This window comes from Anabrus simplex, chromosome 1 (assembly GCF_040414725.1).
Source record: "Anabrus simplex isolate iqAnaSimp1 chromosome 1, ASM4041472v1, whole genome shotgun sequence".
Classification (NCBI taxonomy): domain Eukaryota; kingdom Metazoa; phylum Arthropoda; class Insecta; order Orthoptera; family Tettigoniidae; genus Anabrus; species Anabrus simplex.
Window position 1 is genome coordinate 706,797,020 of NC_090265.1, and position 16,949 is coordinate 706,813,968.

A 16,949-nucleotide genomic window follows, 5' to 3' on the forward strand; every position below is an offset into this window, starting at 1 on the left:
GTCAAATGTACTTATATACTAAATAAATAGATTATCTTCCTCATCAATAAATAGAAATATATAAGAATAATCACACTATGTCAACAAAGTGTCAATATCCTGCAGCAGACTCAAGTCCAAAATAATGATTAATAGAAAAATGGCATATCAAATGCTGTATGAAGCATGTTGTACCAATAATAACATGTAGTCCATGGAATCCTGTTGCTATAAAAAAGGTTGATCCATATACAGCATTGCTTATGGTAAAAGGGGCTTCGATATATTGATAAGCTTGTAATAGTAAAATAAATACCTAATAAGATTGTAAAAAATAATCTTTGAATGGCTTGACTATAATTCCCCTCTATTAAGCTGTGGTGGGCTCAAGTAACGGTTACTCCTGATGGGGAATTCGAAGGGGATTAAAAGGTTGAAAACCTAAAGGAGGTCAGAGGCTTTCTAATTCACTACTAGATGAGAGGCTTCTATGAAAAAGAAAGAGATGAAGAAGAATACTTCAGAATAAATAAAATGATACCCCATCATAAGCCCTTGCTAACTGGTAAAGTGTGAAGACCCTGATAAGTTCTTTCTCGTGTAATATCACGTCATCAGTGGGTTATGGTTAAGGTAATTAAAGTTAACCTTAAAATAGAAGGGAGTTGTCGTACTGGTGGAATCATTTAATTATTCCTATAGTTGTTGCTATTGCTCAAAAGCAGCTGTTAAAGGTGAAGGACTAGGGTTAACTAAACCGTAGAGGTGATTTGAATGTGTTACCATAATTTATTCTCTAGAGTAAAGGATGGCTGAAATAGCAGACAACCGGGTGAGTTGACAGAGCGGTTAGAGGCGCACGGCTGTGAGCTTGCATCCGGGAGATAGTGGGTTCAAATCCCACTGTTGGCAGCCCTGAAGATGGTTTTCCGTGGTTTCCCATTTTCACACCAGGCAAATGCTGGAGCTGTACCTTAATAAAGGCCACAGCCGCTTCCTTCCCACTCCTAGGCTTTCCCTATCCCATCGTTGCCATAAGACCTATCTGTGTCGGTGCGACGTAAAGCAAATAACAAAAAAACAAAAACAAAAAAAACAAAAAAAAACTGAGCAATAAGTAGGATAGAAATTGGAAGTGTTGAGAGTACCAAAGAAGGACCAGCGTTACCGAGTAAGGTTAAAAGGAGGTGACCGGCAAATATGTTAGCTGCCAAACGAACAGCTAGTGATCCTGGGTGAATAATGTTACTAATTGTCTAAATATATACCATAAAAGGTACGAGGATGGGAGATGTTCCTTTTGACACTATATGAACAAATATGTGGGTTGTGTGGTTGATTCATCCATATAGTATGAAAGATAATCATAGGGGAAGGGCCAAGGTAAGTGTTAGTGCCAGGTGACTAGAACTTGTAAAAATATAGGGGAACAAACCTAGAACAACTTGAACAACTTGATCCCGAGAAAGAAGTGAAACAGAGGATAGCAATAGCACGAAAAATATTTACAAAAATGAAATCTTTCTTTTGCAATGACTACTTAAATTTAAAACTTAGACAGAGGATGGTCAAGTGCTATATATGGTCAGCCTTGCTATATGGTGTGGAAACATGGACTCTCAAGAACATATCAGTGAAACGCTTGGAAGCCTTTGAAATGTGGATCCACCGTAGGATGCTCAGGATTTCGTGGGTTGCACGACTAACGAACCAAGAAGTACTCAGAAGGGCAAGAGCAAGTCGGGAACTCGTTCAAACAATAAAACTCCGGAAGATCTCTTACCTTGGCCACATCCTTAGGAATGACCGTTACCTCATCTTACAGCGGATTGTACAAGGCAAAATACAGGGTCGAAGAGGTGTCGGGAGGAGGCGAACATCATGGCTTGGAAATATCAAAGAATGGACTGCAATTCACAGTGCTGAAAGACTTTTCCACCTAGCTAGAGATCGTTCTGCATTCGCCACAGTGATCGCCAACGTCAGGGGGACCTGATACGGTACTATGAAGAAGAAGAAGAATGAGATAAAAATAAAAGTTCTTCTGTTTATGTCTGGCTGGACCAATAAGAGTTTTGAACTGATTATGAAGAGTATAGATCAGGGGTTTCCAATTTGTAAAGGCTCGAGGGCCATTTTGGAAACCTTAGTCATGTTCGCGGGCCGCACTTGAATAGGCCAATTTTTGTAAAATTCTGCAAATAGTACATAAGCAGCATTATGAAATAATATGCATAGTTCAATTGAAAGGAGGGTTTGATAATTTTAATTGCTTAAAACATTATTTTAAAATTGTATAAAAGAGTGAAATTTGGAGCCGGGCTGAGTGGCTGAGACAGTTGAGGCGCTGGCCTTCTGACCCCAGCTTGGCAGCTTCAATTCTGGCTCAGTCCGGTGGCATTTGAAGGTGCTCGGATACGTCAGCCTCGTGTCAGTAGATTTACTGGCACGTAAAACAACTCCTGCGGGACAAAATTTCGACACCTCGGTGTCTCTGAAAACCATCAAAATTAGTCAGTGGCACACAAAAATAACAACATTATTACTTGAAATTTGGATTTTAAATGTTTTAAAATCAAAAATGATCTATTGAGAACAAGTGAATGCTTGATAAGAGTAACTAGTATTAAAGAATAATTTGTTTTGACTCGGGTGTATAAGGTGTATAAAAATTAATATGTTTTTGAACGAGCTATTAAATAATTTTGTGTCTTTTCTTCGCATTATTTTTAGAGTGCTCTCGCGGGCCACAAAAATGGAAACCCCTGGTATAGATGATTGAAAATCAAGTGATGGAGATTCATGTAGGAATTAATCAGTAAAGTAGGGGAAGTATTAGAAGTCCGAGGAATGTTCTTAACCAACTGAGTGATACGTTTATAACACTGGATGTGGGATCAAAAATTGAGAAAAGGTTATTTATCATTTTCATGTTATGGACTTTGTTTTTAATAAAGGTTTATCAGTTGATGTGGGAATATTGTAATTGAAAATATAATAGTTTGTGATTGCAAATAAGATAAGAGCAGCTGAAAATATAAAGGAAAAAAAATAATCATTTTATAGGTATTATTTGAGGCATAAAGAAATATATTTTAGTGTGACCTAATGTTATATATTAACTAACTTCTTCATCAGATGTAGGTGTTAATTACTATAAAATGGTTTAAGAGACCAGTACTTACTTTCAGTCATCTGATGATGAGTTTATGGCATTATTGATTCATTTAATAAATGAGTTGATGTTGATTCTTTCAATTACAATAGGCATGAATCTGTGATTGGCACCACAGATGAATGCCTGAAATTGACAAAAATAGGATTGGTCAGGAAGTTGGAACTAGTAAAAGGAAAGATTCTGAGGAAGATAGTAGGACATTAAAGAACGGTGTGAGGATCGTGCAGTAAGAACAGGAACGAGGAATCATCATAATTTTGATTTCCACTTTTCCAGCTCCTGCCAGGCCGGGGTGTTGATGGCACTTCTTCACCATCGCCTCCCCTTTCACCACTCCTCTTCAGTAATTGTATTCCATTCCAGTCTTCTTTTTCTTATACTCGACAGAGACTGTCCATCTTGCTCTGGGCCTCCCTGTTGCCTACTTTCCCTCTGTCTTACGCTTTTGTTGTGCTATCCTTCCATCCTCATAACATGTCCAGACCATCTCAATTTATTCTCCTCCATCCTATGACTCAGTTTTTCTACCCCTATTTCTTTTCTGACCTCAGCATTTCTTATTCTGTCTCTCCTTGTCTTCCCTACCATACTCACTGGCCTGAATTTTACTATCATTTCTTGCTGTCAATGTCTAAGTCTCTGATGCATACATTATAAAATTACTTATAGCATAGACTGTAGTTCCTTATTCCCAGACTTCATATACTGATTTTCATTAAATTCTGTCTACCCATTTTCTTGTGCCTCGGCGCTGATATTGACTTAAGCAACAAAAATCCAAATTCATGAATACAGTATCTCTTATCATAGCCAGTACAGTAAAAATGTATAGAACATAAATAATCAGAAATTTAATAATATTATATAAATTTAGTTATGTAGTATTTATCATTAGGAATGCTAATAATGGAAATATTAAATTAAATTTAAGACCGCTGGGCTGAGTGGCTCAGACGGTTGAGGTGCTGGCCTTCTGACCCCAACTTGGCAGGTTCGATCCTGGCTCAGTCTGGTAGTATTTGAAGGTGCTCAAATACGTCAGCCTCATGTCGGTAGATTTACTGGCACGTAAAAGAACTCCTGCGGGACAAAATTCCGGCACCTTGGCATCTCCGAAAACGGTTAACGTAGTTAGTGGGACGTAAAGCAAATAACATTATTAAATTTGAGGCCTTCCCCTAAACTACCATTTAACTCACCGCGAACATAATTATTTATAGCCTAAATTGTAGTGACTTATTCCCTGACTTAGCATACCGATTTTCATTTAATTTTCTTCAGCCATTTTCTCATGATGCGCGTACAGGCAGGCAGGCAGAAATTATGAAAAATTAAAAAGTGCATTTCCTTGTTACTGTGGACACGACCAATACAGAAATACCATACTTTTTAATTAATTAATTTATTTATTTATTTATTTTTTTTGCTAGGGGCTTTACGTCGCACCGACACAATAGGTCTTACGGCGACGATGGGATACGAATGGCCTAGGAGTTGGAAGGAAGCGACCGTGGCCTTAATTAAAGTACAGCCCCAGCATTTGCCTGGTGTGAAAATGGAAAACCACGGAAAACCATCTTCAGGGCTGCCGACAGTGGGATTCGAACCCCCTATCTCCCGGATGCAAGCTCACAGCCGCCTTTTTTTAAAATTCTGTGCAATGTACAGATAAAACTCTTATTTTATAGATTTGATGTATGATAATACAGAGGTTATGCACATAGAAGAGAGATACTGCCAGATGACAAGTTCGGAATAATGGTTACAAATCCAGATCCAGATTGGAAATCCACTGGACAGCTTCACTGGATGCGAGATGAAGATCTTGTCTGTAACCGCGTGCCACAGTCGCAGTACGGTGAAGTCTGCCATCTCCACATGGTCAGTGTAGCACTAATCTTGATCAGTCTTTATTCGACTAAGAATTCTTCCCTTTTGTGTGGAAAAGTGAACCCAGCAGACTGAATACATGGGTTTTGAACAATTTCATGGTACAGTAGTGAAGAACCTTCTTTCCATTGACATTTTCAGGCATCTGACGTGTTGAAAGAGCAACGAAGAAGGTTGTCTGCTGCGCAGCTTGATGATTGCTGAGATTTCAGTCACTTTCTTGTAATTCTTAATTTATCTGCATGGATTGGTAGGCATGGATTGCTTGCAGTTTTGCTCCATATCTTCAGTAGCAATTGTGATTGCCTTAATGATGGTGGTGGTATGCTGCTTAAGACAGGTAGGGTGAATACAACCAGTAATGATGCTCATTGTCTGATTTAGTTGGTATGAGCACTCTATTCAGCAATGGAATAACAGAGTGTCAGAGCAGCAGATCAAACAACAGAAACATTAGCTCCCCAAGAGGTGCCTGTTAGTTCTTGAGTATGTTATTCCATGTTTTAATCTTGGCAGCAACATTAGAAATGTACAGTATGAAGTTATTACACAAAATATTGCCAGTCAGAATTAAACTCTTACACCATAAAAGATGATTAAACAAATATTATTAAAAGATATTAATTATTATAAATGTAATATCAAATTATATGGCAACATGCCCTATCACATTATTTGTTATTGTGTGTTTCATTACAGATACCAATCAGAAAGTTTTCTCTGTGTCTAATTTATTCGTATGTTATCCACTAAAAGTATGGTCGTGATGTGAGATTTTTAAAATTCTTTACAGAAGGCCTATTTCACTGTTCCACCCATTTTGAACAATTTAGAGCCAGGGCATTTAAAGAAATAAAACATTTATGTAAATAATAAAAATAATTTGATTTAAATCATAAAATCAGTGATTTAAATTGGAATATCTAGTTTAAGATGACAAGACAACCATTTACATAATAATTCATGTAATGTTTTGCAGGCCATGTGCTATCACTGTACAACTGGGGAGGTGCAATGTTCGTGAGCGGATCTCAAGACAAGACGGTGCGATTCTGGGACCTGCGTACTCGTGGCTGTGTCAACATGGTTACACCTGCCACCGCACCTGGCAATCGGGTAAGATATTTTTATTATTTTGGAATAAATTGCCCTTTAAGCGCATGATTTTGGTACAATTCTCAAGTTAATCAAGACATATTATGCAATGGACTACAAGATATTCTTCCTAGACTATTGGAAAGTATGTTCTTAATCATCTAAAATAATCTTGTGATATTGCGTGAGGTCACACAAGCATATTTCAACACGTGAGGCTGACGGCAATGTCGACAGGAAGGTTCCATGTTTCCCTTCTAAGCATCTATGTAACTGATATAAACCAGATTTCTTTGAAGAATAGCCTGGAAATTACTCATGACTTGTTTACCTGCAGTTGCATGGACAGCAATGATGATGATGATGATGATGATGATGATGATAATCGCGCATGAAGGTGGTGCATCTCATTTTAATCACACCCCCAGTGGAGGTGGAGTTGCATATACCATTTTAACAATATACCAGCCCTCCTGCGATTCTTAAATATATGGCAGTACTGAGAAATCCTTCGAAGATGGTAGCTAGTAGTGCTAACGGTTACGCTGCAGAGGCGTACTGTGTCACAAATAATGTCAGTAGATTCCGTGAGTGAGAGTCAGGGGTCCACCTGCCAAAATAAAAATTTGGGCCCCCTCAAATAAAATGTTAAACTTATGAATTTAATATAAATTTAATATTATATGAGGTAGAAGTAATTGTCAAGTTTTATGAGCAAAGAGAATATCTGTTGTAAAATTATTAAAATAAATAATGTCAATAGGTTTTAGTGGACTGCCTGCATGCTTTTAACGGCTAAGCTGCTGAACTGCCAACCATGCACCACATAGATGTTCGTACTTAACTCTAATTGCTTTCATTTTTTTCATTGGCATTATACACCATTGTTGAATAAATGTGTGACAAAAGTGGAATGTTCTGTTAAATTTGTGCATAATACGATCTCAGGTGCACTACACATCATTTTCTTACTAAAATATGATAATCTTGTTTCAATTTTCATTGCTGTAATGTAATATAATTTGGTGCAGGTCTTTTCTGAGGAATGTGTTGCAGTGTTGCAAGGGACGGCAACACAACACACTGATGCTAGATGCAACCAAGTGGCAATCCCTCTACGTAAAATTGTAAAAGAAAACATCCACTGATTCTACAAACCCACCTGATCATTTCTGTGCAGAGTGACATTATGTTATAATTTTTACTATTTTTCGAAGAGTCTGCAATGCCCCTTGTAGGCCCTTACATTATGCCCCTGCTGAGAGTCCAGTAGGTGTGTTTATACTTTCAGGTACCCACCTGAAGTGGCAGTTGACATACACCACTTTATACAAAGTTTTATAATTATTCTTTGAGATGAATTGTGCATCCCTCACCATTCTTATATACTTTTTATAATTCTTACTAGGAGGTGTTTAATTAAACAACTTTTAGCTTGGATGTAAATGTTATGATAAAATATGTACGAGGGCCATCTAGAAATTAAGTTTCCCAATTTTTTAAATATAAAGACAACATAGTTACATGAAAAACTTCATTGGCACCTGATACAGCAACGTTGGAGCTATTTTTGGACATAATCACCACCAGAATTGAGACACTTGTCATATCATGGAATCCACTTTTGTATGCCGGTGTCGTAGAAAGGTGCCACTTGGGAATTGTACCAGCGTGTGATATTCCTTTTCAGCTCTTTGTCCATGTGAAAATGCTGACAGGAAGACAGGAATTTCTTGAGGTGCAAGAAAAGATGAAAATCACTTTGAGTAAGATCAGGACTGAATGATCAAACATCTCCCAGCCAAACTCCTATAGGACAGTTGCTGAGCGCTGAGCCGTATGTGGGCGAGCATTACCATGGATCATCACAGCACCTGCACAAAACATTCCATGCCTCTTGTTTCCGTAGAAACTGCAGACTGAACCTCGCAGGCGGCGGGAGAAAGAATACAAGCCACTGCTGCTGCATTACAGAAAACAGGCGGGACTTGTCCAGCCGTATATTATTGCTACGTCATATGCATGTGCTCATATTTCCCAGAAATATGTTTATTTTACAAGAAAAGAAATAGGGATTCTTAATTTCTGGATGACCTAGTTAAAAATATTTGAAATATGTAAAAATATATAGGCCTACTGGTAGTGTTAAAAGTGAATTCATTTACAGTACCACAGTAGGTTAATTCACGTACATTTTGAATTTTCAGACAGATACACACTAAGGAAAAAATATGTAACTACATTAATGCTATGAAGTAAGTCTTTAATGAAGAAAAATGTATGTTATGTTCTAGGGCTCACCCGTGGCTGCAGTGTGTGTAGATCCATCGGGGAGACTCCTGGTGTCCGGCCACGAGGACTCATCCTGTGTTCTGTACGACATCCGTGGTGGCCGCACTGTGCAGTGCTTCAAGCCTCACTCCGCTGACGTACGATCCATTCGTTTCTCACCCAGTGCGTATTACCTGTTGACGGGAGGTTACGACAGCAAGCTGGTGTTGACGGACCTACAAGGTGAGTAACAACACCAAAACTCTCCCTAGCTCACTCACAACTGAGCAACCATCCTCTATGAACACTAATCAGAGGGAAGGGGTCCGATACTTCGAAAAACGAGGTATTGGCAAAAGAAGAAAATGACCTCGAAGGGCATGAAGATGAAAGACTCTCTAGGCCTCGCAATCCTAATATTGTCAGGATCAGAAAAGAACATTCAAAAACAAAGACAAAGTCGCCTCCATACAGGCCATTAAGGCCCTTGGAGGAGTGGAAGGTAAAGGCTTCCACCATTGTTAACCGCAGCGAGCATGGGGTAGAGTGGTTAGCTCTATGCCCGGCCGCCTTTGCCCCCAGGAATTAATCTGGTACTCATTTTTGGTGTAGGCTGAGTGAACCTCAGGGCCATATGCACCTCCGGAAGTGGAAATCTCGTTTCTTAAATTTTACGACTTCCTGACGGGGATTCGAACCCACGTCCTTCCAAAAAGAACATTCAGGGGTCTTAAATATATTTGTTGGTGGCCTACTCTGCTCATGGGATCTTGAACATTCATTGAAAGGCCTGCAGGAATTCTTTCACGGCACCGTTGTTCTTGCATTGTTGATTCTGGTAATGAGTTCAGTATCCACATCCCATTCTCGTGTTAGCTAACATTCTAGGTATCGGTACTGGAAAATTGACACCTTTGTGCTACAATAGAATTTTAAAGAGATTAATATGGAGTGTTATGCAGAGAAATGGAGGATAATTTGGTGATAAAGGCTTCTCTTAACAGATAAAATGTATATCATCTCCACATGGGATTTCCCAAACAACCCAGTTAATGAATGTGATGTATTTGCTTATGTTGCATAATGTGCTTTGCATTGTTTCAAGGATGAGTTAGCCTGGTTAATCTTTCTCCGCTGCTTAACCTGAAAAGTGGTCACCTCTTCACAATCTTTGAGTATGACCCTGGGGCCTGAACTAATTCTAGCATTGTTACCACTTACTAGTGACTGTCTCCTTTCTTGTATCATTCATTCCTGAACTCCCCTTTGTCAACTTGTTTCCCTTTCTTTCTTTCTTTCTTTCAGGGGGTCTGAGAGATGTTGTAGTTTTATGGTCTTGTTTTGTGTGTGCAGGTGACCTGACGATGCCGCTGCCCAGCGTGGTAGTAGCTCAGCATCAGGACAAGGTGATATCCGGTCGTTGGCACCCGACGGAATTCTCCTTCCTGAGCACCAGTGCAGACAAGACGGCCACCCTGTGGGCTCTGCCCCCTGTGTGATTGTGACTTGAGTTTGAAGGGTGACCAACCGTATGAAGCCAAAGTGAGGGCTGGTGTAGTGTACTGATCCGTAGTAATAATAGTACTGTACTTTTAAGTGCTCGTTCAGTTCATGTTGAGGCCCTTTCTGCTGCCGGAAGCAACACTTGTAGGTGTGTTGTTAGTCGTGCAACAATTATCCTGAATGCCAAATCCTCTGTGCAATATCAAGCAGTCAATGTTATTTAGTTCTGTAATTTTGAAGGAGAATTAATCTGGTACTCAAAGGTGGGAGAGTTTAGGGGTATTGGTTTAAGTTCTTCTTAAATTTACTGCCAGTTCGGTTGGCCATCCTTACTGGAAGATGTGCAGAATACTCTCTCTGCTAGCTAAGCATGGTTCTGTTCAATCAATTGTTGATACATTCCCTCAGTGTGTAGTTTTGCTACTTCTTAATTTTAACATGAAAGAGTAATACAGTTGTGTTGTGTTTTCCAGCAGTAACATTCCTTTGAGTTGTGTTGAAACACTGACTTTATCTTAAGTAAGACCAGACCATTTGATATGTGTGTGTGGCTGCCAGTTCAGGTACTGGACTGAAAGACATGGAATTTGTGCACTGAAATCATACAGGGTTTAAGATTAAAAGGTCTTAATCTTGATATGGAGCAGTGTTTGATATGGACCTGAGGTTAAACAGCCCATATTAAAACATAACTTGAATGTGTGCACTGACATCCATGACAGCTAGGAGATGGTTAAGTTTAGTTAACACTAGTGTATTTGTTTTTTGAAATTAACTTTTTGTGACACTTGGAGAATGCAGAGATCCAAACTGATATTTTTCATAACATGGTGAGATTTTTCAGCTGTAGTTGGCTACAGATAAGAGAAAGAGATACATAGGGAAGACTGGTAGGATAATGGAACATTTAAAAACCTAGCTTTATCAGTGTAATATCCCTTAGACATACCCAAAGCAAAATCTCAGCTTATTCATTGTAAACTTAATGTTATATTTGTTTATTTTTTATGTTATTTGGTAACTAGCATGTAAAATAAGCTAAAATATTGTACCTAGTTGTGAGAGGGTAAGTAATCACGGACTGACATTGTATATAAATGTATATTGTTAACAAGGAGGAGGTGTGATTGAGTGTGCACGTGTGGGAACTGGTGCTCCGTCCTCATGTCCACCTGGTTGTAGTTAAGTCCTTTAAGGAACAAATTTAATTGTAAATAAATAACGGCTGTTAAGTGGAGTTTCCTCCGTAGCTCCTTCAGTACTTTGTAATTTGGTCAGAACTCGCTTGCTTGCATTGTTCATTTGTGGCAGAGCTGATCACAAGAAACTCCCATATTTACGTGAACAACTGCTGTTGATACAGCCACATCACAAAGCCGGCTGTAATGTGAAAAGCTAATTGAAAAGAAAACACTGTAATCTATCCTAAACACTTCTTTTAAAGGTACTATTTTTAGAAAGGAGATGAATGTGGTTTTTAAAATGGTTTTAAATATATTGAGAAACATGTGTGGAACATAACTTTTTAACTTGAATCAAGAAAATAAACCCGCTATACTCATATGATTATTTAATTTTATCTAAAATGATTTGTGAGTTATTGGACAAGAAAACATTAATTGAAACATCAAAGGAAGATGCATGATTGAATGTCATGAACTTTCTGTAAAAGTGAAAACTTCTGAACTGCTAGTATTTATTTTAAAACTAAATAACCGACAAAGTTTGTGTGGGGAAAAATAATTGTGTAAATAAGAATTAATACTCAAGAAACTGTAACAGAAGTGGAGGTGGTTGTGAACTCAACTCCATTACAGGGACATGATTTTTGTCAGTTTTCTTTTCAGCTTGCCAGAAGTGAAAGAAATCTGTTTTAAAAGCGATAGACAGGAAGTTGACAGAAATATGAGTTAACACACAGTCAAACCCTGTCATGGATTCGACCAATAGTGAGGATAAGACACCACTGAAAATCACTGGTAAAGATCTATGTCCACCTTGTCAATACTATAAAAAGTTATTTAATCTATATTAATAAAATGGAATACATGTTTCGAGAATCTCAGTTGTTCTCTTCATCAGCGACCAAACATTGCACCAAATAATTTGCGGACTTGATACCTAAACTACTAACAATATACTCTAAATAAGTTATAATTAAAACACAAGACATGACATCTAAATATTTAAAATTACATAAAAACCAAAACATTTTACATAAAATAAGCATGTCTTCTTAAAATTCTAATAATGTCATTAGAAACAATGTGTGCTTCTGCTTTTTTTTAATGTTGAAAACATTTCTTAGCAGACAAAGTAAGGATCCCCATGCCATGAAAAATGTAAAACTAAGCAATTTCCTCAATTGTGCCAAAAATTGAAGAGCTAGAGGGCCCGGAAAGGTTTCAAACTGTGAGTCTTGGATAGCTCTATCAAACTAAAAACAACAAATTTTGAAAATCACTTCTGGCCTAAATGCAGTTCCGGAAAAACAGCCTAAAATCACATGTTTCTTTACTCATTTTCTTTTTGATTCAAATTCTAGCTAAATTAACTTATTTACATAATACTTTCTGTAATGTGTTCCTTGGTTTGATACGGTCAGGCATTTTTAGTTTTTAAATTTCTGCTGCTTCCGTTTGAAACTTCTTCTGAATGGCTAACCTCTTTCTTTAAGGGTTATAAATTTAATTCTGGTTGGTCGGCATTGAACTGAGATTACATGTGATTTATTCAGGTAAAATTTTCCACCTATTCAATACAGTAAGCTTTTTGTAATTATTGAATAGGTGGAAAATTTTACCTGAATAAATCGCATATAACCTCTTTCTCGTCAGGTGTGATTTAGCTTTCAGAGGAAGTTTCAAACAGAAGGAGGTGAAAGAAAAAGAAAAAAAAAAATATCAAAATTGTAGATGCACACAATGTTTCTAGTGATATTGTTAGAATTATAAGAAGAAGAGATGCTTATTTTATGTACAATTTTTTTGGTTTTTATGTCATTTTAAATATTTTATACAGATGACATTTCTTGTACTTTAATTGATGTGACGAGTTGAATATTTCAACTCTTTTAACTTGAGTAAAGAAATCGACGGATGTCCAGGTGAATCATGGCTGACTGCAATAAGACCTTGCTCTTTACGCGCTCCCAAGTCATCCGTGTCAGAGACACAAACTTGCCTGAATCACCTCGAGTGCTAGGAAGAGAACTCAAGTTCAACTATAGAGTATTCATTCAATTATAAAATTAATAGTTGTTTACTTTTGCATCCCATCTCATTCACAACTAAGTATATTTTATTTTCCACCTTGTCGATACATTAGTTGCTTAAGGCAACTTATTGGTTGAAAGTGGTACATGTTTCGTATATTATTAACATCTTCAGCCACATCTCATTCTCGACATAGTGATGGTCGCCAACTCGAGTTGCCAAAGTTAGTATTCGACTTGTCATTTGCTACATGAGGGCAAAGATACGAGATGTCCCGAATAGCCCCAAGTTCGGCCGAGTGCTTTCTGTTCTTTGATTGGTTCCTAACCTAAGCAAGAAACCAGTTACAGTATTAACTTTATTTTGACAAATTACTAAGCCTTTTTACGTTTCAGAAGAACTCGGTATTTCTGTTTTCCTTATTTATTAAGGTTTTCTTCAGCTGCCAGCCAGTGTTAATTTAACAAGTATGTGATTTGTGGTAGAAAATACATTACTGTACTACTACCAATACAATTGTCTTCATTTTCATGCCTCAAATGTGCAACTCGCACAATCTTAACATAGATTCGAGTAAACTCTGCGCATACAGAAAGCACGGGGGATCCCACACTCTCCTCTTTTACGAGACACAAAGATGGCCGCGGCATCTCGTCTCGTTCTCCCTGCTCTATCTGGTCGACTCAAACTCGAGTTGGTAGTGTTTCCGAATACGAGTGACTCGAGTTGATGAAGTATTTTACTCGTCACATCGCTAATTTTAATTATAACTTATTTAAAGTATATTGATAGTAGTTTAGGTATAGAGTCCGCAAATTATTTGGTGGAATGTTTCATCGCTGATGAAGAGGCTAATAATTAGTCTCTAAACATGTACACCATTTTATTGATATAAGATTCCAATATTTACAGAGGATGCGGTACACAACAAACGAAGGAAATAGGTCCTATAAATGTTGGTCGCAAACCCAATGGTCTGCTACCACTACTATCTCTGATCACCATGTTCCAATAATTTACAGAGGGTCATATGCAACAAAAAATGGAACTGCATTCTTACCTAAATACTGGTTGTAAGCCTAATAGCATGTTGTGTTATGGTCTTATTATTTAGAAGGGACATATCTTGCACTCCGAGCTCTTTGTCACGAGACAAATGTGAAACCATTGTACATAGACAATTGATGCAGTGCATCCTTGTAAATATTGGAAATGTTTTCAAGACACCCTGTAGATTAAATAACTGTTCATAGTATTGATAAGGTAGATATTTACCAATGATTTTCAGTGGTGTATTAGATACAAGTCAATACAGATCAAATCATCATCATCTTCATCTTCATCAACATTTCCCATTATCCAGCTCCTGTCAGGTCAGGGTATTTATGGCACTTCTCCCTCTTCCTCTTTCCTTCCACCATTCCTCTTCCACGATCTTGTCCCAGTCTAAATTTTGTCTTCTTATGCTGCTCTTCACTGATTCAATCCACCTTGTTCTAGGTCTTCCTCTTGCTCTCTTGCCCTCACACTTTGCCTCCAGCATCTGTCTTGGAATTCTATTCTCCTCCATCCTCTTTACATTTCCAAACCACCTTAGGTGGCCTGAATTCTACTCTCTTGCCTGCTAGTCAAAGTTCAAGTCTCAGCTGCATAAGTCAGTATGGGTACATAGTACATTTTGTACATTATCTCTTTACTTTTCCTTGGTACTTCTTTGTTCCAAACAAGTTTTCTTACACTTTGGTAAAATGCATTACTCTGCTGTACCCTCCTGCTAATCTCCATGTCCACCCTAGCATTTTGCAAACCTTAATGATTAAAATAATAAATTTAGTAATCAGGATTCACTACACTGTAGCTAATGTTGAATAAGCCAGATGAACCATGTTATGTCTTGTATTCCTGATGCTTTTCAAACCTGGAAAACAAATTCTTGCATTTGCAATTCTGTTTCTGTTTGCAGTCCCTAAAGAATGATGCAGCTGTAGAAATATTTATGAACTTAAAAGGATAGGAAGTTGCAATTTGAGTAGACTATTTCACCAAGTTGTAAGAGTACAGTCCAGGACATGGGGACAGACACCAAGCGACCAGGATGTTCTATAAATATTTTCCATAACTGTGTCATGTCTTTGTATAAACTAAATAAAATATATTTTGCAACATTTCATCATTGGTATGTTTTACAATATTGCTATTAAAATTTTCTTAATTGGATATTAATTTTAATTCTGCTGTATAGAGAGAAATCTGTTTTACTCGTGGGGCGTGTGACACACAAAGAGATGTATTTATGATACCTCCGAGTCTGTTATAAACCATTGTATTTTTCTGTATATGTCAATAAAATATGCTATGTATTAATGGTGGAGCTTTATTTTACTCCAGTAATCCTTTCCCCTCTGAAGTACGATATCATTTATAGGCTATTGTTACGGTAGGGTCGCCTCTCCCAGAGCCATTTTACACCTACTGCCGAGTGTAACTTTGGGCCACTCTTCAGGAGTACAGATGCTTTTTGCAACCGCTTCACTGAAGTACAGATGTTGCTGACAAAAATAAGTTGTTTTTTTTCTGCTGTTGGGACTGGGGACCTCTTTTGCTTTCTAAACCGGTGACCCTGTTGTCCTTTCTGGTGAATTTACATGTTATTTCCTACACAAAGGCTTCACCTGGTCTCCAAAGGGAGGGTTCCTCTGCCCGTAGCCGTTGGTCCCCACCATTGGGTGTCAAGTTTGGTAACGGCAGTACACTCTCATACGGTAGCAGCATGATCCTGACCTGACATCCCAGACAAGAAAGACATTGTAAAAACTGGTGGTCTAAGTCTTGAAATTGTTGACAGTTTCAAGCACCTAGGGAGTGAATCAATGCAGAATACAAGGCTGGACATGGAGATTAGCAAGAGGTTGCAACAGGACAATGCATTCTACTAGATTGTAAGAAACTTTGTCTGAAATAAGGATGTGTAAAGAGAGAGTATATAAAATGTATTACAGTATGCACTCATATCGACCTGGACAATGACAAGTTGGGAGGAGAATAGAATTCAAGCCAGCAAAATGAAATACCTAAGAAGTATGAAAGGAAAGACAGATTGAGAAACAAATATATGAGAAAGAAGGTTGGAATGGTAAACCTAAATGAGAGAATTAATGGGAGTAAACTAAGATGGTGTTGGTGCGATGTAAAGCCCCTAGCAAAAAAAAACAAACACAAACTAAGATGGTTTGGACATGTAAAGAGGATGGAGGAGGAAAGAATACTAAAACAGTAATGGAGAGGAAGTGAGAGGGAGATGTAGAACAAAGTGAATCGATTCAATAAAGAGGAGTGCAAGAAGAGGGAACCTGAAGTGGGACAAAATAATGGAAGAGGAGAGAGGAAAGTGGAGAAGTGCCGTAAATGCCCCGATCTGGCAGGAGCTGGGTAAAGAGGAAGGAAGATGATGTATCATTTCCTCTCATTTGGTCTCTCGTGAGTTCACCCTTCATCGCGAACGCTTATTCTCGTGGCAGAGGGACACTAGCCCATTTTTTTTCCAGAATAGCCCTAGTTATCACACAGTTGTCCTGGATTTTAGTGGACAAATGAAATGCATACAATATTTCCCCAATAATTTAATTTACTGTAGTTGTTACCTGCAGTGCAAGAACAGAAGGACGTTAGAAAAATATGTATCTTCACAAGACAATATGGCATCACTGTGGTATTTCGTCCAAAGGGGGTGATTCTTGGTTGAAGTCACGAGGCTAGCCCGCAGTCAGGATTAATGTCCTTGGACTGGTTGGGCAGTGAACCCAGGCAGGGTGCATATT

At 38.1% G+C, this 16,949-nt stretch overlaps 1 protein-coding gene across 2 annotated transcripts in view; it reads left to right on the top strand.

Moving 5' to 3' along the window:
- The window catches only part of LOC136857366 (WD repeat-containing protein 47), a 259,687-nt gene extending 244,192 nt beyond the window's left edge, over positions 1 to 15,495 (top strand). For both annotated transcript variants that reach the window (XM_067135988.2, XM_067135989.2), the window contains exons 5-7: positions 6,027 to 6,163; positions 8,437 to 8,656; positions 9,767 to 15,495. In XM_067135988.2, coding sequence (XP_066992089.2) covers positions 6,027 to 6,163; positions 8,437 to 8,656; positions 9,767 to 9,912 — 503 coding nt within the window. In that variant the 3' untranslated portion in view covers positions 9,913 to 15,495. The remainder of the gene's footprint in view (positions 1 to 6,026; positions 6,164 to 8,436; positions 8,657 to 9,766) is intronic.
- Positions 15,496 to 16,949: the final 1,454 nt, after the last annotated feature.